At 34.2% G+C, this 21902-nt stretch overlaps 2 protein-coding genes and 1 pseudogene across 3 annotated transcripts; 1 reads left to right on the top strand and 2 right to left on the bottom strand.

Annotated features, from left to right (window-relative positions):
- Positions 1–676: 676 nt before the first annotated feature.
- LOC143553243 (casein kinase 1-like protein 7) lies at positions 677–5282 on the bottom strand (annotated as a pseudogene). Its single transcript, XR_013138798.1, has 11 exons — positions 4969–5282; positions 4845–4885; positions 3996–4065; positions 3472–3620; positions 3280–3375; positions 3138–3208; positions 2256–2317; positions 2066–2129; positions 1872–1956; positions 1001–1127; positions 677–880 (listed from the first exon to the last, which is right to left on the bottom strand). The product of XR_013138798.1 is annotated as a casein kinase 1-like protein 7 (transcript).
- A 2387-nt stretch (positions 5283–7669) lies between these two features.
- On the top strand, positions 7670–16907 carry LOC143553287 (dolichyl-diphosphooligosaccharide--protein glycosyltransferase subunit 2-like). The gene is made up of 20 exons (XM_077043309.1): positions 7670–7678; positions 7759–7904; positions 8432–8618; positions 9293–9382; positions 9478–9540; positions 9684–9753; positions 10569–10633; positions 10871–10925; positions 11245–11369; positions 11463–11578; positions 12443–12512; positions 12618–12719; positions 13405–13494; positions 13578–13720; positions 14370–14481; positions 14563–14646; positions 14871–14951; positions 15206–15427; positions 16333–16455; positions 16567–16907. Exons 2-20 carry the CDS (start codon positions 7762–7764, stop codon positions 16681–16683), a joined length of 2058 nt encoding a protein of 685 aa, XP_076899424.1. The 5' UTR covers positions 7670–7678; positions 7759–7761; the 3' UTR covers positions 16684–16907.
- Positions 16908–17386: 479 nt separating this feature from the next.
- LOC143553242 (11S globulin seed storage protein G3-like) lies at positions 17387–19502 on the bottom strand. The gene is made up of 3 exons (XM_077043275.1): positions 19003–19502; positions 18408–18670; positions 17387–18335 (listed from the first exon to the last, which is right to left on the bottom strand). The coding sequence occupies exons 1-3, from the start codon at positions 19373–19375 to the stop codon at positions 17511–17513; spliced, it is 1461 nt and encodes a 486-aa protein (XP_076899390.1). The 5' UTR covers positions 19376–19502; the 3' UTR covers positions 17387–17510.
- Between the last annotated feature and the right edge of the window lie 2400 nt (positions 19503–21902).

Below are 21902 nucleotides of genomic sequence, written 5' to 3'. Positions count from 1 at the left end.
CGTTCCTTCAACTTTAACAGATCGAACACGAACAAATAAACGAGCAGAGTTTTCTTGTTAGTATTCGTTTATGTTTGTTCGTTAACAGCATAAACGAACAATAGTAATTGAACATGGATGAACAAACATAACGGAGCTAAAACCAATAAAAGTAAGTGTGAACAACAATGTGTCCGGGCTAAAAAGTTATTAAAAGCTAGACTAAACTGCAATGGGCCCAGAGGCGAAGTATAATGAGGGCCAGGGGTGGCCCTGGTCCCCCTGTTTTTTCGCGCGTTAGTGTAAATTTAGCCGTTTTTCGTCCGAAATAGTTTATGCATAGTGTAAATTTGCCTGTTTTCGACCAAAAATTTAAGCCCGGCCCCCCCTCGTTTATGAATTTTTTAATACATTTTGAGTTCGCCCCCCCCGGCGTTCACGTCCAAGCTTCGCCACTGAATGGGCCTAAAAGTTCTATATAAATATAATAACGAACGTAAACAAACGAACTTAAAAAAACATAAAATAATGAACATAAAAGAACGTTAGAGACATGCTTTCATTCTGGTTCGTCTTTAAATAAATGAACATATCCGAACTTTTCGCTTAACGGTTCACCGAACATTTGGTTCATTTACATGCCTGATACCAATAAAATAAGACTTAAGTTACAAGCAAATACCCGAAACTCTTCCCGGCTTTTCAGTCGACGTTCCACCATTTAACCCTGAATTACCACTAATATGCTGAAAAAATTATACCGTATTAAAAAACAGCATGAATGTATAATTATAGTAATAATAATAAAGTATATGTGTGGTACAAACCCGCACTCTGGAGGTGGCACTTATCTGAGGATATTTCAATAAGTTCCAATCAAATACATAGTCATATTGATAGCCTGAAAAATATGAATATATAAATATAAATACAGAAACACACACACACACACACACACACAGACTAAATTTGTGATCAACGATGGATAAATTAATTAATAAAAAAAGATTGTGGAGATCACCTTCGCGAATAAATAAGTCGCGGAAAAGCTTCTTCAGGTAAGAATAGGCCGGTTTATCTTCAAATCTTAACGATCGACAATAATGAAAGTATGAGACGAACTCGGATGGATATGATTTACATAATACCTATAAAAATTTTTACAAATTAGATTCAAAATTCAAATCCAAACACCTGTTATATAGTTGTACATATACGCATATTAGTATATGTATAAGTAAGGCACTAAGGTGTGAATTTCTGACACGACATGAACCTAACACGTTGAGTTTAGTATGAATGGGTTAGGGTCAGTTTCAGTCCGAACCCGTTTAGCTAAATGTGTCAGGTTTGGGTCAGTTTTCCCGTTTAGCTAAACGGGTCAGTTTCGGGTGTTCCCATTAAGTTTTATTTTGTATTTTCAAAATATGTTTTATCATTAATTGAATTGGTTGGGTATTGTATGCCAAAATTTAGAACTTAAAAAGGGAAATTGGCATATAAGATTTTATAATAATATTTAATTGTTTTATATACATTTGTATCATCCTTTTTAACTGTAATTCTTAAGTATTTGTAATTGATATTCCAAATAACAATATTTATATGCCAAAAAAAAAGCAAAAGAAATTCAGGTTTAACGTATTCGTGTCGTGTTTGGGCTCATATACCTGACGTATCAATACGCAAAAAACTAGAATTAGGTTGAATGCATCGTGTTCAGGTTCATATGCCTGACCGCCCAGACGTATTCATATGCAGAAAAACTTTAAAAAATCAGGTTAAACGGGTCGTGTTTGGGTTCATATGTTTGATATGATTCTTGGGGTTCGTGTTGGGTTAGACCCACCAACCTGCGAACACGACCCGCTTAGCACGCCTAAATTCACTACCTCTATTGAAGTAAACATTTTCTTCTCACTAATCCGGTCATATTTCTGTTTCTAGTTCCCCGCTTTCAGTCCTTGCCACGGGAGGCTAATGCAAAAGCATGCAAAGTATTAGATCAAAAATAAATTAATAATAATAATAATAATCATAAAAAGATTAAAAACTGAAAAAAATATAAAATAAATTATCTACAAACCTTCCTCTAATAAAATACATAAGAATATAACCGAGAGATTCAAGATCATCCCGCCTGCTTTGTTCTGTCGTAAATAGAAAAGGCAGTATTTTATATGGCATCAAAGCATAAAAAGGTAAAAAAAAAAAAAAACTCTTTTCTTATAAAAATTATACTTGGAATAACAATACAAGTTATTAAAACCACTTACCAACTCCAAGATGTGTGTTGATACTACAATAGCGGGCTGTGCCTGTTAAATTCTTGTTTTCCCTGATACAATTTCAAACAAGTTCTTAAAAAACAATATTTTTTTGTTGGAAACCATTAAAAGTAAAAGTTACCTTTTTTAAGCATTACTTATAAACACTATTTGTTACACCTAAACTCAAACTTTATTTATTTATTTTTCAGAACAGCTGCCTAAGCTCAATTAACATCCAAATCAACTATGCGTGGCATAAAACAGGCTCATATGGATGGGTTAACGTATGAAACCAAAAAAAAAAAAAACATAAACAAAAAGACCGACATAACCGAACCCAAACAAAAACCAACGGTTTGCTTTTATTTTTTCGTGAAAACCGAATTCTCGGTATGGTTTCGGGTTTTCCATCTAATTAGAACCGAAAAAACCGAACCAAATTTATAGGTTTTCATTTTTTGATTTTGAAAGTTAAGTAATTTATAATAATTTAATAAATAATGTAACCAAAATTTTTAAGCCAAGATGTATTATAATCAGATATTAAGTAACAAAAAAATTTAGGTTCAAAGTTTTAAAACTACAAAAACTCATTATATGGGACTAACTCTTTTTCGGCCCAAAATTATCAAGCCCAAATGGTAAAACCAAATCAAAAGGACAGAACCGTTTTCAAATACGCAAAAAATCGAATCATTGGTTCGGTTTGAACAACAAAAAGTATTATTTTTTATAATACGGTTCTTATAATTATACTTAAAACATAATATCATTTCGAAACCAAAAGTTAAAAAAGGAAAAAAAAAAGTATTGGCAGGTCAAACCCGATATGGCCCATTTTAGACGGTTTGCCACCTCTAGACTATTATGCACCAACTTAAAAGTTACCTATACGGTATGTGTTTATGAGTTTGAAGATCCCTAAACTTTTTCGCGAGCCCAAAATCGATCGCGTACACCTTTCATATTTATAAAACAAAAAAAAATCGATTAGCCTGCACAAAAAAAAAGTAAAATTTCCCAAAATTACCTGATTAGCCTTGCGACCGAGGCCCATAAGAAAATTGTCTGGCTTTAAGTCACGGTGAAGAAAACCTCTCTCATGCATGAACTCAACTCTGTTTAACTGTAACATCATAACGTATTTAAGCAGCGATTAATAGATTTTGAGGTATTTCACATTTTAATGTAGAGTTAACATCATAACTCTATGAACACTTACTAATTGATCCGCAAGCATTAGAACCGTTTTCAAGGATAATTTTCTATTGCAATTATTGAAATAATCTTCAAGACTTGGTCCAAGAAGGTCAATGACCATAATATTGTATTCTCGCTCGACTCCGAACCACTTAAGACTTGGTATTCCCGCTTCAATAAAGAAAATGATTAAATTTATTAGAAAGGTTGATTATTTTAGTCAGATATATAACCTCATTAAATGAATATGTATACATATTAGTAAATGTGTTGATTTCAACACATGTAATGAGCGCTTCGTGCTATGTTTTTATCTTTAACGGGTCAGATGGGTTAAAAGCAACTTACAAAAGTAATGGGTAGAAACTTGCCAAAAGAGTACTTTTAGTTAATTATGTGCATGAAAAACCAAAATAACCAAACCCAATAAAAAACCAACGGTTTAGTATTATGATCTTCATTATCGATAAATTAAGTTTAAAAGAACCTAGAAAAGTGATTATTGAAAAAAATGTAAAACCGAAGCTACAAGAGAGATAAACTCACATCCTCCTTGGAAAAGCCTATATATTTTTGATTCATAATGAAGTTGAGGATGCCTTGTCTTAACGGATTCCTGTAAGGCGAAATAATAAAGAAGCAAAAGCTAAGTGAAAGATTGTCATAGGGGTGTGCATGAAACTGAAAAAAACTGATCAATAACCGAAACAATCAAAACCAAACAAAAACCGTTGGTTTGGTTTTATGTTTTTGTAAAAACTGAACTTTCGGTTCGGTTTTGCATGTAATTAAAACTGAAAAAAACAAACCAAATTTTGTGTTTTCATTTTTAATTTAAATTTTATGTAATTAATAAAAATTTAAGAAATAGTGTTACCAAAATATTTTAGCCCCAAATGTATAATAATCAATTAATTATTAATTATTAATTAACATAAGTAATTAGGCCCAAATTCACTATTTCGAGACAACTTTTTTTTCGCCCAACCGTGAAAACTGAAATCGTACACGAACCGGTTTCTAAAAACTCAAAAACGGAAATTTCGCTTTTTAGTAGACCCATGCACACCCTTAAGTATGCTATGAGTAGCGCACTTTTGAAAGCCAGTATTATGTTACACTTGTACACATCGCTTTAAGTGTAATAGATAAAACGTTTTTGTAACCGCGTGCTCCACTCACTTTCTATATCCCGTTATTACAAATTCACAAGATCAAAACAATCACACTCGTATAGCAACCTAAATTGATGAAGATAAATATACCGGCCAATCAATAAAAGGTTACTTAACCGGTTTTTTAATGCAAAATAAAAAAAAATTGTGTTTTGTCAAGAAAAATAATTTCTTTGTTGGAAACAAAACAATGAACAAGAATAATGGAAGTCAATAATACCAATTTGACAGCTACTTCTTCACCAGTTTGAATATTGACACCTGCAATATCATCAAACAAGAATATGATCATCAACATAAACACACACACAAACACATTTATATATAATATTTGCAATTAATACCTAAATAAAGTTCACCAAATGATCCACTCCCAATTTTCTTTCCAAGCTTAAACTTCCCACCAACAACAAGATCCATAATTGCTTATTCAATCAACCTATAAAAACACCTGATTAAACTTCAATTAAGGAGCCCCCATTTGACAATTTCATCAAAATTAACCAAAATTCAAAATACCCATTACAGGAAACACGAAACATTACCAAACCCTAATCTTGATTTTGACGAAAACTACATTTTAATTCTTGAATACCCTCTGAAATTCAACCCCAATTTCGTTGTATTTTTATTGCAATGGACGAGTAAAAAGACAAGATTTTTATGGGGAAGTAATAATAATAATAATAATAATAATAATAATAATATGATTGATTTGTGGAAATAATATTATGAATGAATTCGGTAATCTGGTATTATGAAATGTAAAGATTCGTGAAAAACTAAAAAAGAACGATGAAGAAGAAAAGCAGGCGTCGATATTTTACTTTTTCCTTCCTCTTTTTCACCTTTCTTTTTTTACTTTTTTTCGTCTTCGTTTTTTTTGAAAGATAATTTTTGTAACGATACATTAGGTAATAATGCTAATTTATTGTATTTATTTATCTAGATCTATATATCTATTACCCATTAATCTTGTGACTCCAACGAGTCATTTTATTTCATTTAAGATAATGCTTCTGTAAATATTGTCTCTATGATAATCTCCGCTTAAGTGTTCTGTTTTGATCTCTTTGCGCAATGCATTCTCGAAAAAGAGGCACCATCTATGTATATGTTCACTCCTCAAGCAATGGCGAAGGATTCTTAGGGCCCGGGGTGGCCCCGCCCCCTCTGTGTGTTTTATGCGGTAGTGTAAATTTACCAGATTTCGTCTGAAATTTTTATACGTAGTGTATGTTTAGGCGTTTTCGGCCGAAATTTATATACGTAGTGTGAAATTTAGTCGTTTTCGACCGAAGTTTTGTATACGTAGTGAAAAATTTAGTCGTTTTCGGCCGAAATTTCTATACGTAGTGTAAATTTAGCCGTTTTCGGCCGAAAAATTAAGTCCTCCGGTGTCTTAGTCCAAGCTTCGCCACTGACCTCAAAAACTGGGTTCTTTACGTGTGATCCTAATCATGATGCCTTATGTTAGCTCAATTAACGTTTTCTTGGAAATCACGCTTATAAACATAAACTAAAATAGATGGTGAATTCAAGCGTTTATGGACACGATTAAATAGATCATTTTGTCATGCATAATCATGATGTAATTGCAATGACCTCGTAACCATACATTGACTTCCTTGTACGTCTCAGACCAATGTTTTGTCACATACTCATGTAACATTAAAAATGATGGGTGATGTGCATTCATCTGGCACGAGTGTTAAAGTTAGTGAGACCAACCAACCCAAATAGTATTGTTAATATATTCACAAGCTAATTTAAGTTTAATGATTATGTAATTGTGGGATCTTATGAAAACCTGTATAAGTTTAAGATGTCTTGCCGACGAAAGCAATCATGTAAAAGTGAGGGTCGCAAAAACTCACTTGATAACAAGGTTGATATGTCACGAAACGTGTTAGGTCTTACTTGAGTCCTATGATGCAAGTAGGCACTGATGTGATTTATGGACCAACCCATAATGCTGACTAAAATGGTGGTTTTTCCATACAAAAGATTATTTGAGCATTGTCTAGACGCTTGTTGTATAATAAAGTTTATAATGTTTAATGAGGTTGGAGTTTGTATTTGCAAATGAGCTAATAATGGTGCTGCGTATCTTACTACTATAGTCGTTCGATATTTGCATAAAATAGTATTTTTAACGTTTGAAAACTAGTTAAGTTGATAATGGGTTAACAAAAACAATTAGATTTTTTATGAAACATTTATAAACTCATTACATGATTGACTATCACTGTATTAGGTAAACATCATAGATTATTGGAGTGTTTAACACATATTTAATGATTTTTAGCGTTTGAAAAGTAGTTAAGTTGGAAAAGAGGTTAATTCGTATGTCAACATATCACTCTTTAACACTAAAACATAAAATAACTTATTTTCATGTACGGATGTAATGGGGTGTTTGGGATTCCTTCTTTTACATCCTTATAACTTTTCCCATAAGTTAATAAGTTACAACTTTATAACTTATTAACCTATCCCCTCACAATAACACACAATACCAAACACCTTTTAACTTTTCTAAAAGTGAATAAGACATAAGTTGCTTAAAATAAGTAATCCCAAACACCACCTAAGTGACAAGCAAAGTGGCAATGCTCGCGTCGATAAATTTAAATTTTAAGCCATGGTTTTAATACCTCAAAACAAAAGTCAAAAACAATTTAAGAACAACAATATAAGTAGTCATTACATACATATACATATAGGAATGATCATTTGGTTTCAGGTGCAGGTAGCCATAGATTCGATACAATATTCAGTATCCATCTTTTAAAGAATTTCTTACCAGTATTTTCAGTATAGGCGCGTCACCAATACCATACAGAGATACGCATTTTGTAACGAGTACCGAAACCGCACCAATAGATTCGAAACGGTATTCAATAGTCAACACTCCCCAACAAAACAAGACAGGGGTAGAAACGTAAATTCTACGGTCTTCTCACTCATTTGTGTAGCTGTGTGTTACTCAAAAACCCATCATTCAACTGGCGTGGTGTCGCATTTGCCGTTACTTCTCCGGCGATCAAATTCGTAGGGTCTCAAACACCTCCATATTATTATTATTATTATTACATTGTTGAATTACTTTGCAATTCGTTGTTTTTTCACAGGCAATGACAACGAAATTAGGATTTGTTATACTATTACTAGCAGTAGCATCGATCTGTGAGGCGGCTGCAATATTCAATCCGATCTCTGTATCTCATCGATCTGCTGCATTGGAGTTGTTTTCTCATTACGCTGGATCATTTTCCAGGTTACCTAAACCCTAACGACTAATTGCATGTTGTTATTATTATTATTATTATTATTATCATTTTTGATAAGTTAAATCATCTGTCATTTATATTTATTTGATTGAAAATTGATTAGGTTTCATTGATACTTTGTTGTGACACAAAATTTGGGGATTATTTAGCTGGTTGATGAATAGTATACAATTTGTTATGTATTGGCATGGCTAGTTGGTCATATGCTTGATTAGTTGATTGATGCATTGTCTATTTTCTTATCTTATTATGTAATTGAGTGAAAACTGAAAAGTGTTCTGCAATATCTCTCCTTTGTATAGTCTTCTGTCTATCCTGCAATGTGATATTGTTTGATGAAATATTTTCCTTTTGAATATTGAAACAAACTCTCTCATTGCTTCTATGCCATCTAGTTATTAAGTATACTAAAGGCTATATGTTATACCAATAAGTGTCTACTTTTATTGGTATTTAATGGTCCTATTTTTTCATATAATTTTCTAGACATATGATTTGGTTTTCTTTGATTCAGCTTGGAAGAAGCATATGAAGCTTTCAGGACATTTGAGGTTCTTGGTATAGAAATCAAGCCTGATTTAAAGGATTCCACTTGTAAAACTGTGGTGGATGCTCTTTCTTCAGGGTCACCAAAGGATTTGTACCATGCACTACGAGTTGGTTCAGTATTAAAATGCAAGATCAGTGGAGAAGCTCTAACGGTACACCTATTTTTATTTTGAATAAAGTTACCTAAGTCATACTTTGGGAAAATCACTGGCATATATCCTTTTCAAATAGGTTTCTAAATTGTGAACGAATTGAATGTTCAGTGCACCGTTTGGTGGGAAGTTTGTGCTCATTTGTTTAGTAAACGAACAAACATAAAGTCATAAAACACACCTTTTGTTCATTTAGTTAAGGGAACGTACACGAACACTTGTCTTGTTTGTTCATTTATGTTTGTTAGTTTACATTTGTTTAAGTTCGTTCGTTGTTAGGCCCATTACAATTTAGTCTAGTTTAAACAACTTGTTAGACGCCACACATTGTTGGTCACGTTTACTTTTAATTGGTTTTAGCTCAGTTACGCTCGTTCATCTATGTTTGTTCGTTTACGTTCGTCATAATGAACGGACATAAGCAAACATGAAAACTTTCATTTTTTTAACGAAAAAACACAAATAAGAAAATCTTGTTCGTTTACTTCATTAATTGTTTATGTTTGACCATTTGTTTGGTTAAAGTTAAACGAACGAACACATACATGCTCTGTTCTTGTTAGTTCAGCTCAATTACATTTCTTTCCAGAGTTACAGTTATAAATGTAATTGGTTACACGTTTTTGTTCAGAATTAAAGTTGTAAATGCCATTAATAACTTTTTACATTTGTAGGGTGTTGCATCAAGGCTTAAAGATTCCATCAAAGACGCAAAGTCGCTTCTAGATTTCCATTATTCAATAGGAGGTTTAGTACTAATCAAGGTATGATGATTTACAGCAAGTTCAAGATTTTGTTTATTTAGTATGTTCTTCATGTATTTTTGTGTGTCACAATTTCATTTTAATTAATGATGCAGGATCAAACTTCTGAAGTTGATGTGTTTCTTGTGGATTCCGAAGGAATTTTTCGATCTGTAAAGGTTGGTTTTCTATATTTTATGTTCTAGAAAGTTCCTAGAGGCTAGAGCATTCTCTCCCTTTAAACACTTTTAGAATCTTCTTTTATTATTTCTAAGCAAATATCTTAAGTGAGTTGACATCAAGTGGTTTTATTACTTTTTAGGATCTCAGACAAAGTGATGGAAAGTGGTGTTACAGCTCTAACAATCCTGAGTCAAGTACTTATGCGGCCGGTAAGCGTTTTTCACCTAATGAGACTGGTAGACACCTGTATACGAACCAAACGTTCAGTGAACTGTTCAACGGGAAGTCCTTTTATATAAACGAACAAGCATGAACACAAATTTTTGTACATTTAGTTAAACGAACGAACATGAACACATGCTTCATTCGTTCATTTATGTCAATGAACATTTGTTCATTTAAATTTGTATATGTCTGTCTGTTCATCTACGTTCGTTAGTTTTAGTTTGATTCTTATATATATTCATTTAAATTGTTTAGGCATATGACAATTTAGTCTAGTTTATGAAATTTCAAATATCAACGATTACAATTTAGTCTATTTTATGAAACTAAAATATCAACCATTACAATTTAGTCTAGTTTTATTAATCTTTTAAGCCTAAAAAATTGATGTTCACGTCCGTTTATGATCGTTCACCCATGCTTAGTTTTGTTCTTTCGTTTATGTTCATTTGCGTTCATTTACGTTGGCGAACCATTCGTTTATACTTTAACGAACAAACATAAACGAACACGTTCAGTTTCTGAACGAACGGACATGAACAAGGAACCTCGTTTGTTTAGTTGTTCGTGTCCGATCATTCGCTTGGTTATCCGATTACACGTCTACTGGTATCTTTTGGTTACTGTGATACTTGATTTTATCAAATTCGGATGTCTTTCATTTTTTTGACTTTCAAAATCTAATTGGGACGTCTTTCATATTTTTGACTTTTCTAATCTTGTTAGCCACTTGTGGTTAGTCACTTAGTCTTTAGAGGTTGTTTTATTTAATGACACTGATTATTATCTTTCGACTCAGGAGTTGCACTTGAAACACTTGCTGGCATTATTACATTGAAGTCCTCAGACATTGATGGCAATCTGGTAATTTAATTACATATTCTGGTCTATATGATAGTTAATACCAAGTTTATTTACTTCTAAAGAATGTAGCTGGTTGTCTTTTGCTAAAGTCTACTAGCCATAAGTTCTAAAATATTTGACAATGCTAAACTGTTTGTCTTTTGGTCAACTTTCTTGTTTAGTTATCGTATCATTGATTATTGAATAAACGTTGAATAAAGACTCTCCTTTTGGTCTAATTATCATCTACTTTTGCAGATTGATGCACTGAAAAAGGATGTTGTGAAGCAATTCGACAATATTAAAAAATATGGTTAGTACATGCATTGTCTTTTGCTCATTCAAGAAGCTTGCATGTTGAATATAAGATAGAAATTGTTATGTAATACCTGTTTCTCTCATCTTTCCATTATAGAACCCTTTTTGACTGAACTCATTTTGCTTAGAACTCGTTCGAAATCGCTTTGACTTGTAACCCGAACCCGGGGACCTGCCCAGCTTGCGGGCATAGTTACGTGGTATACTTATGCCTTGCAGTGTGATTCTACCAGTTAATTCTTGTACATTGTACATTTGTACATAGGATCCTATTTCGTTAGCTATTATTTATTTTCTTTTTTACATTTTTGTAGATGACGGGGCCCATTTCTTTGATGATCAATATGTTGATGCAAGTGGACATCAAGGTCCTGTTTTTGCGACCTCATCAGTTGTTTGTGGATTGACATCTTTGGCTTCCGTTTCCGGAAGTTTAAATGTGTGACACGGTGTTATTATTTTACTGCGGGTCTTGTTTGTTTTTTACAGTCATTTTTTACCATTTGATTTTAATCCCTTTGTTTGATTGCAGATACCGGGTGACAAGATCTTGGGTCTGGCAAGATTCTTCCTTGGCATTGGAATCCCGGGCAGTGGCAAAGATCTATATCACCAAGTTGATGCTTTAGCTTGTTTAGATCAAAACGGGTAAGTGGTTTTGTGATTGCTGTTATTTTATGAACCATTATTTTTAAATCTAGAGGTGGTTGAATGGGTGGGTTTGACCACCAAACTGTATTCGTAACTGGAAAAAACCGATCGAATTGTGAATTCGGTTTTCGGTTCGACAAATTCGGATAACCGAATTGATTGTCGATATTAATCGAATAAAGTGAATAACAACCGTTTTAATTAGATAACCAAGCCGATTATTGAATTCAATTGAATAAACCGAATATTAGCTGGTTTAATCGGATGACCAAACCGAATAAAGCGGTTGAATTCGGTTAGACATTTCTAATTCAGATTGGTTTGGCTTTCAGTTAGGGTCAAAAGAAAAAAAATTCAAAAATCGTATAACCATATCGAATAAGCTGAATATACTGATATCCAAGGCGATGAACACTTCTAGGTAACTGGTCAAAACAGGTCTGGTTTACCAGAAAAACCTTTGTTCATCATTTTTTTTATTTAGATAATATGATTTAAGGCTATAAAATAATTTGAAATAAAGAGGACTCCTGAGTCTTTTGACTTTTTAACTTTTAAGCTAAGTTTCTGTTTTTTTACTTTGACATGCGCGGGTTGGGTAACTAGTCAAAACAGGTCAGGTTGACCTGAAAATTTTTGTTCATTATTATTTATTTTTAATAAATAGTGTGTATAATATAAAAGCTGTACAATTAATTTGAATATAGAGGACTTCCGACCCGTTACTATTTGACCTATTAGTGTTAAAACTTAAAAGACATTGAATTGATTCATTCATAAATAAATCGGTCTAATTTTGACTTTTACTTGGATACATCTACACATTAGTTTTACTGGATGTTAAAAAGCTTTATGGTGCAGCGTGCTGGTTCCTCTCATTTTATCACTTCCAGCTAGTGTTCTTTCAATTACCAGCCAAGACAAACTTAAGGTATGTTGATTTATTTGTTTCATCTTATAGTTTTAAAGAGTAGTTTTTATTCTATATTTTAGGTTATTGCTCCAGATTCTTGCTTATCCTCTGTTTTGTTTACAGGTTAAAGTGACCACTGTGCTGGGATCTAACACACCTCCTTTATCAGTAAAACTCATGCAAGTTTTCAGCCATGGATCAAAGGACGCTTCAATCATTAATCAGGTAGCTACTAATATTATTACTCTAAATAGTTTCTTTTATAAATGTTGCAGTTATGTATCAGTAGGGATGTAAACGAACCGAACAAGACCTTGTTCATGTTCGTTTGTTTAGCGTTGATCGGACAAACAAATGGTGCATGGACACATAACCAAACAAAACTTCCTTTTTGCGTTCGTTCATTAAGGAATGATTTTGTTCGTGTTTGTTCGTTAATTTTATAAACGGACACATATCAATTTAAAAATAAAAAACCCTCCGTTCTTATACTCAAGTATTAAACATAGTTATCCAAAATAAGTATAAATTTAAGTATGTGACATTTTATTTAAATTACTTTGACATAATAGGTATAAACATAGTATAAAAGTTAATGTGATATAAACTAATAAAAATATTAAAAGTTAAAATGTTAGGATAATAAGTTAAAGTGTGTAAAATATTAAAAAAAACTTTTAATGACTAAATGAAAAAGAACGAACCTTAACGAATGTAAATGAATGGACATAAACGGACACATTAACGAACGTAATTGAAAGTAATTTCTTGTTCATGTTCGTACTAAACGATGTAACGAACAAACGTAAACGAACTTCCAGCCGAACGGTTCGCTGAACGTTCGGTTCGTTTACAACCCTATGTATCATTTTATGCAAAGTTAAGTTCTGAAATTTGCTTCCGTTTTCAGGAACTCAAGTTTGACCATAAAGAAGCCGTCCATATCTTGGATACTTTGCCAGCGGATGTTGACGTTGGGGAATATGTTTTTGCTTTTGAGGTACTTAGTATTTTCTGTTTTTATAGCAAATTACCGTTCTAACAAATTATCTATCACCTTTAATTATATTTTCCGTTTTTTAGATTGTGTTATCAGATCCAGAACATAAAAAAGTTTATGTAACTGGTGGAAGAACAAAGGTGCCAATTTATGTTACAGGAGTTGTTAAAGTTGAAAATGCCAAAGTTGAAGTACTTGAGGGTGACAGTGTAGAGGCTCAACAGAAGTATGCTATTTTATTTGAAATGTTAACCCTACTCGAAGTTGGCTTGTTCTAAAATGAGCCGAGCTGAGTGAGCCATATCGGTCTGTAAATGAGCCAAGGCGTGTCGGTTCGTTCGTCAGGCTCATTTTGCTGGCTCATTGGCTCGTTTAAGTTAAAGCGTGAGTTTTAATATATATGCAAATTACAACACAAAAGTATAACCCAAATTTTAATATATAAAAATTATACATTTTGTAGTTTTTTAGTTGGGCTTTAAAATAAATGTTTTGTTTTCTTTTTATATCCATCAATTTGTGTAGAAATATAAAAATATTTAAAAAAGATAATTAAACGAGCTGGCTCTACGAGCTGCAATCCAGTTCGAGTTTTTTATGAGCCGAGCTCAAGATCAACATGTCAACTCATCAAGATAAACGAGCCTAGCCGGACTCGATTTCTAAACGAGTCGAGCCCAAGCTCAACTTGGGTCGGCTCGTTTACAAAACTGGGTTCTGGCCAAAATGGGTTGTTTTTGGGTACATGTTCACTTGAAACACGCTTGTCTAAAATATAGTTGTTTGTATCTAACGTCGAACATGATTCAACAAAATCATGTTCTTCAATAATAATCTAATTCTTTTTATTCAATATCGGTTATTTAATTAACTAGGCTTGATTTACCTGGAAAGAATGACGTGGCACTGGCAGCAAATCATCTTCAAAAGCTTCGTTTATCCTTTCAGTTAACAACCCCACTTCAAAACCCATTCAAACCTCACCAGGTCTCTAATCAGCCCCAGTCATTCTTTTATATCTTTAATTGTCTTCTTTATGCTTATTATATAAGTGTTATTTACTTACAGGCACTGTTGAAGTTGAAGCACGAATCTGGAGTTGACCATATTTTTGTTGTCGGGAACTCTGGCAAGCTGTTTGAGCTAACACTGGTCAATCTTTTAACTTGATCTCTTTGACCCTTTTTTTGTTGAATCCTTTTAATTTAATATATTTGACCCGTCAGAGATGGAGTACAACCCATATCAACTCGTTTCTATGCAAACGGGTTGAAACTGTCTACCTCTATAAACATCTTATCTAGAAATTTAACAATGTTTTGTCGTACTTTGGGCATAATATTTACACTATACTTACTCTACATTACCTGCTGCAGGATTTTCTGGGACTTGTTGAGAAATTCTTTTATCTCACTGGGAAATATGACATGGAGTTGACCGTAGGTGATGCCGCGATGGTAAATGCTTTATTCCTTTTAAGGACCTTAGGTTGTACATATAGCTTTTTAGGTTGTACATACTACACAAAGGTTATTTATATATATAATTATTTATATACACAAAGGTTTACTTTCAAATTTGTGTACATGATGATTAGAATATATCAGAAATATAAAAAGTATTATATAAACACCTCATGCCTCACGTACGTGATGCGCGCATCTTTGTTTCCATTTACTGGTTGTTACTTAAGCTGAATTCTGTTTCTCAGGAGAACTCTTTCTTACAACCTCTTGGCCAAATTGAGTTGGATCTACCCGCTGCACCTGAAAAGGCATCCCGCCCGCCAGCACAACCCGTTAAGGACTTGAGACATGGGCCCAAGCCCGAGATAGCTCACATATTTAGACCCCAAGAGAAACGCCCCCCTCAAGAACTCTCTTATGCTTTTGCGGGTCTTGTTTTTGTTCCGTTTTTGGCATTTTTGGTCGGTGTAAGTATTTATCTGACATCCTACCTACTAAATTACACGTATGATTAGAGATGGCACAAATGTGCTGGCTGGGTAACGAGGGGTGTGCATGCAACCGAAAACCGACCCGTGACCGTAAAAACCAAACCTAAACGAATACCGCCGGGTTGATTTTATGTTTTTTCTAAAAACCAATTTGTCAGTTCGGTTTCGGATTTGTGTGTTGTTAAAACTTAAAACCAAAAAAAACCGAACCGAATCAAGTGTATTGATTTTTTTTAATTGAGTTTTAAGTAATTTATAAGAACTTAATAATTAGTGTAATCCAAATATTTTTGTCCTTATGTATAATATAATTAAGTTAATCATTAATCAACAAAAAAGATTTAGGTCCGACTTTATTATATTGGGCCAACTTTTTTTTTTGTGACCCGAAAATTTCAAGCCCAAATGGTAAATCCGAAAATCTAAAAGACTAAAACCCAAAAAACTGATCCGAACAGAACCAAGTTTATAGATTTTCATTTTTATTTCGAATGTTAAGTAATTTATAAGATGTTAATTAATAGTGTAACTCAACTATTTGTAGGCCCACGTGTATACAAATTAATTAATCATCAATTAACAAAAAGATATAGGCCCAACTTTATCATTTTAGGCCAATTTTTTTTCGTCCCAAAAATTTCAAGCCCAAATGTAAAACCAAAAAAAGCGAACCTAAAAGTGAAAACTGAAATATCGAAACCAAACGGTTTTCAAAAGCTCAAAAACTAAACTTTTGGTTTGAGGTCCGGTTTGAGCTTAAAACCGACCCATGAACACCCTGTAATGTGCCAAAACAGGATTGGTTAAAACAATGTTTTTTTAGCTTGTGGCGGAACGGTTCGGGTTGAGTACTTATTGCAATATTCTCAATTGTTTTATAGCTGTTACGTCTTGGCGTGAACATGAAGAAATTCCCTACTTCAACAGTACCCGCCACACTCGCCATCTTATTCCATGGTGGCATTGCAGCGGTTCTTGGACTCTACGTGCTTTTCTGGTTAAAGGTTTGTTTCCAATTCATACAAAAGCGAGTCAACTCAGACTATTTGTTTGGTAACGGGTAGACAGCTAAAAGGTTGGCTCTAATGTGATATACTTGTTTCTTGTTTATGCAGCTTGATCTTTTCCCCACATTGAAAACATTGGGAGTTTTGGGGATGTTCTTGATGTTTGTGGGACACAGGACACTCTCTCACCTTGCTTCAGCATCAGCGAAGGTAAAATCCGCTTGAAGAACCAACAAAACAAATTATTAATTCTGAAACAGGAATTCAGATTAGCATCAACTGTTGAGTTATGCTGTTCGTAGTAACCGGTTCTTGATAGTTATCGACAAGTAGAGTTGGTATTTTGTAGATTTTGTTTTACTTTTAAATTATGAGTTGTTTAGTAGAATTACCTAGACCTATGAAATGCTGCATTTTATGGAATTCCGACCTTATGAATGTTTCATTTTACAGAATCGCGACTTATGAAAATGTTGCATTAAACGGTGCGTTTGACATGATCTCGATTTATAATAATGCTGCATTTTATGAGATCCTGACTTGTGAAATGCTGCATTTTATGAAATCTGATGAGTTAAACCTAATAACCTTGTTTGCGTATTTCTGAGTATGGGCTCCACTCATCGGTGGCCTGGCTTAGGGGTTTTATTTACTTTCCTTGTTGATCAAGTCGTATCTTCTCGCCAAGGTGTTATGTATGAGAGTATTGTAATTGAAGGTTTTCAAGTTGTATTTTCCATGATTATAATAAAGTGAGTTTATCTAAGTATTGTGTGTTTATCGATTTTTTGACTCGAATTGGTATCAGAGCTATTCAAGAATCCTTAATCGATTTTAATCATCCGCCCTCCGTGAAGGGAGATCAGCAGCCGTCAAGCGACAATAGCCATGATGTGAGTTATTGCTACATAAGACATTAACCAAAAGATAGATGATATTTTATTTAGATGATTGCATATGCATACATTAAGCTCTTAGTACTCTTAGATTATCATACAACTCTCTTACATCTATTATTCTTCAAGCCGTAAAACAATCTTAAAACACTTCATTCAAGCCGAAGCCCTCTTCTGTTGGCCCTGAAAATAACTTGGGTTAAACAAAACCGTATCCCGCTGGCTAAACTTGAGTCGATGAGCCTGCTCTCTAGACAACTGATACGAGTTAGCCACCACATCCACCGGCAAGCTCCTGATCGCTGACACGCGACCCGCAAGGTTCGCTATCTTAGCATTATCATTGGTCTTGAAAGAAACCCATCTGGCCCCTTTTTCACCGCCTCTCTTGACCACTGCGAAGTTTTGCGGGATCACCATCACCATTCCCTTAGGAATGTCACCATCGAAAATCGAGTGTCCTTCGTTGTTCACAATCTGTACCCACAAGCTCCCGTTGGTTACGTAGAGAAGACTATGGGCGTTAACAGTCCAGTGTGGGGACTGAGTTGCATTCGGATGGAGCTCGCCTCCCTCCACACTGAGTTGAAGTTGCTTGAGAAGAGGGAATTTGAAGCTGTTGAGGTTTGCAATCCTTCCGGCTTGCGGGTTTACGAAATCAGCATGGGAAGGGTTGTCAATGTTTTCCTTTACCTTCAAACTGCAAATGGTTTCTTCAAAACCATTGCTTCCTCTTCCTTGGTATAATTCGCCTTGTTGTCGTGGCCTAATTACTTGAATATCTTGTCCAACTTTAACAATATGACCTCTCTGTTCGTTCTGTCCTTGAAGCTTCTCGGCAGTCTCTCTGTCGACGTTGAACACTTGGGCTATGAACTCGACATCAAAAGCGTTGAAGATGTTGCGGTTGTTCTGGTACTGTTGCTGGTGGCGACGTTCCGGCTGGGTCTGTGCTTGAGGGTTTCCAGCCAGGAAGAATCTCTGTAACATTATTTATTCGAATTAAAATACTTTATTATTAACTCTTATTGTGATGTATGTATCATTATTTACCCTATATCTTTCATCAAGCTGGTTATCATTGTTCTGAGTGTCCAAGAAGACAACCACCACAAGTTCGGTATCACCGTTGTTATGAAGCCAGTGAGCTGCTCCGGCGGGGATGGCAATCACGTCACCCGGGTTTACGTTCTCTACCTTTTGATGACGATCCTGAAACTGGAACTGCTGGTGTCCTCTACGGTCGAACTGTTGCTCCGGTGAGTATATGTAGGTTTCCGGACATCCTGGCAATATGACCCCTTGAATACCCTGACCTGTAAATAAATACAAACAACTTTTAGCAGAGAAATGCACGTAGAAATAATTTATGTTAGTACTGAGTAATTATTATTACAATATAGTTTTTTAAGTTATTATTACTCCTATTTTCGAATCAGAGTAATTATTACTTTAAGTTTCTTAGTGTAATTACTCTATTTCATAACTACAAAGTAATTAATAATAATAATAATAATAATAATAATAATTACTCTAGTTATTTATATGTTTAGCAGGTTAATTTCATTTGTACCGGATCGTACTATAATTATAATTTAATTATATTATATATTGGAGATGCTATATATGTGTATACATACATACATACCACTTTCGATGAAGGACAAGATGGGGGCGCTAACGTATGAAGGCAAGAAGAGGCCACCAGGCTGAATTGTGTGTCGAACAAAATCGACACCAGCACACCGGAGCTCTGGGTTATTGGTGTCCCAGACCTCGGTGAAACCAGCTTCAGATTTGATATTGTCGAAGGACAGGACCGGCTCGATGTTTTGAAGCTGACATTGGTTTTGTTGCTGTTTCTGGTGGCGGGCAAGGCAGGTGGTGGCAAAGAAAAGGGAGAAAGCTAGAAGCAAACAAGCTTTGGATGCCATTGTTAATATGTATTGTGAAGTGGAATGTGATTGGTGAATAGGTTTTATAGTGAAAGAAGATGAACAATGGAGTGAGATGCATGCCATGAAAAGATCAACACTTGGATGTGATATAGAGGGAAATGTGAACAAGTGTGGTTGTATTCATGCATATATGCATGCATGGTGAATGGTCAATGGTGATGCTTTTCATGATAATTAGTATAATTGGACCGGTGATTAACATTAATGATATAAGGCATCTTGCGCCTAAAAGTTTTAGAGAATTATAATTGAAAGGAAATAAAAAAATAAAAAAAAAACTAATGAACAAAAGATATATATACTTAAAATTTGAAAATGTTTAAAAACAAATATTGCGAGTTATTGTGCGAGCTAGCTAGGGATGTGGGCGAAATGAGTAGGTTAAATTGGGTTGGAGAGTGAGACCCGGAGGAAAGGAGATGGAACTCGGGTGATAGTAAGGGTGGACGGAGAAAAAAAGTCAAACAAGCAAGACCATGGGTTGTGATTGTAAAGGGGGCGCCACCCCTTGGCCATGTAAGTTGGCCGGACACCAAACAACATTTTGTAGTAGTGAAATTAAGAGGGCGCCACCCCTACACACAATTGTAGTGGTGCCGACCACTTTCTCTCACCCAAAAAAGGACCGTTGCCCATTGGTGGATGGAATATAGTCATTGGGTATATTTGAATAAATAAAACTTTTTAAAATATATAAACCTTTATACAGAATACTTTATTATTCACTTAAAATCTCTCATACTCTTCACAGATATATAAGAAAAACATGGAATTGTTATAGGATAAATTTTCCGATTCAGATTTATAAGACAAGTTGATAGTTTTGGCAATTTGATTTGGGATCCAACTTTTACTTCTTTTACTTGAAAATGGCCAGTGTCTTGTATTCGGCTTCTATAGATGACCAAGAAATTGTGTTCTATTTCATGCGGTCCAGGAGACAAGATTGGAGCCCATGTAGATAGCTAACCCCCATGTGGATCTATATGGTCACCGAGCAACTAACCTAGTCGACATTCGAGAAGGCTTGATATTCGAAGTTCCCTGCCAGTGGGCATCAGTAAATGCTTGTAGATGAGAATTGGTGTTGTGCCGAATGCGAAGACCATGTTAAATGATGCCTTTTAAATACCTTGTATAGTCGTAAGTTGTATCGATCTATTGTGTCCATGGTTTTTATAAATAAGGATTATATAATAAACATATTTACACGAATTGTCTCGGATCTAATACTAAATATTGTAATTATGATCTAATATGACATCTCCATTGATTGTGACACCATGCGTAATGGTTGAAGTTTTTTAAAGACATTTTATGCCATGTGGATGTCATGTCACATGAGTATTTTTAGCTAAAAAGGGTGGGGTGGTTCGAGCCCATATCATGCCCCTTAATTAGATACTTTTACAATCTTTTTATTTAATTATTTTATGTATTAAATTGCAATCTAAAAATACTTGATAAAAACATAAAATACTTCATTAGAAATTTTTAAATGTATAAACTTAATAAAACATTTCATCAAAATTTAAAAAGGCACATAACCGATAAAAACATATTTCATTTGTCACCATTGAGGTCGTAATTGTTTTTAATTCAATCATGCAATTTCAAGGAGATGTCACGTTTCGGTCCTGGAATGTCAGGAATGGGGTTCGACAAAATTTCAAGATCCATAGCCAAATATCTTTTTTAGTTCAACTCGTTCTTTCTTTTCCGCTTCTCGTATTTTGCTTTAACTCTAAACGTTTTTGTCCAATGCCGGTTAATGTTTCTAACCTTTTATTCATTTCAAGAAACCTTTCATTGCAATCAACACCAAACGACGACGAGGCCGTTCCTTTTTGTTGCCCCCCCCTACAGGGAGGTCGTGGTAAATCTTGGAATCCATGTTCTTCTTCTTCTTCTTTTTCCTCGTACTTGTCCTCGGTCTCATTTAAGTCAATATTAATTCGAGAGTCAGAAGATAGACTCGTGGGTTCATCGGAGCATGGCGGTGTTTTCGACCTCCTGGATGCCCGTGTAGGCTTTGGTATTGTTATCGGGACAAGATCCCACTTCAAACTATTTTTTAGATGATCGTTCCCAAATTTTCTTTCAAAATAAGTTGGTAAAGAATTAAAATTCGTAAAGAATTAAAAAATGATGTTTTATGATAATGATAGCAAAGTAAAAAAATGAAAGTACTAAATAAAGATTATAACTAATAAATTCTCAAACGATAATATCGGGCTAATTAGTATATGCTATAAAACTGAAAAGTAGCGACAACATCGAAATACAAGGCAAATGGATAATAAGTTGTGCCGTTACCACTTTATGATAAGGCTATCTTCAAGAAAATACGGATTGTATATAATAATATTCTAACGGTTGTTTGTAGTTTCCAGAAAATATGAAGGCGTGATTTAAAAAAAACACAAATTATTAACCCTCATTTAACTCCTATATTTAATGGTTAATTGTGTCACATGTTTTAGCGTGAAACATGTTGTTTAACGCCCCATTACGGACAGTCTTAAAGGAGCTCAGTTCATATATGATTTTGAAAATTTGTTCCATTACTACTCACGTGTCACACACATGT

Source organism: Bidens hawaiensis, unplaced genomic scaffold, assembly GCF_021521415.1.
Source record: "Bidens hawaiensis isolate Kalapana, Puna unplaced genomic scaffold, B.hawaiensis_p1.1 tig00017162_1, whole genome shotgun sequence".
NCBI classification, from domain to species: domain Eukaryota; kingdom Viridiplantae; phylum Streptophyta; class Magnoliopsida; order Asterales; family Asteraceae; genus Bidens; species Bidens hawaiensis.
This window is presented reverse-complemented; position numbering and strand designations above follow the sequence as displayed.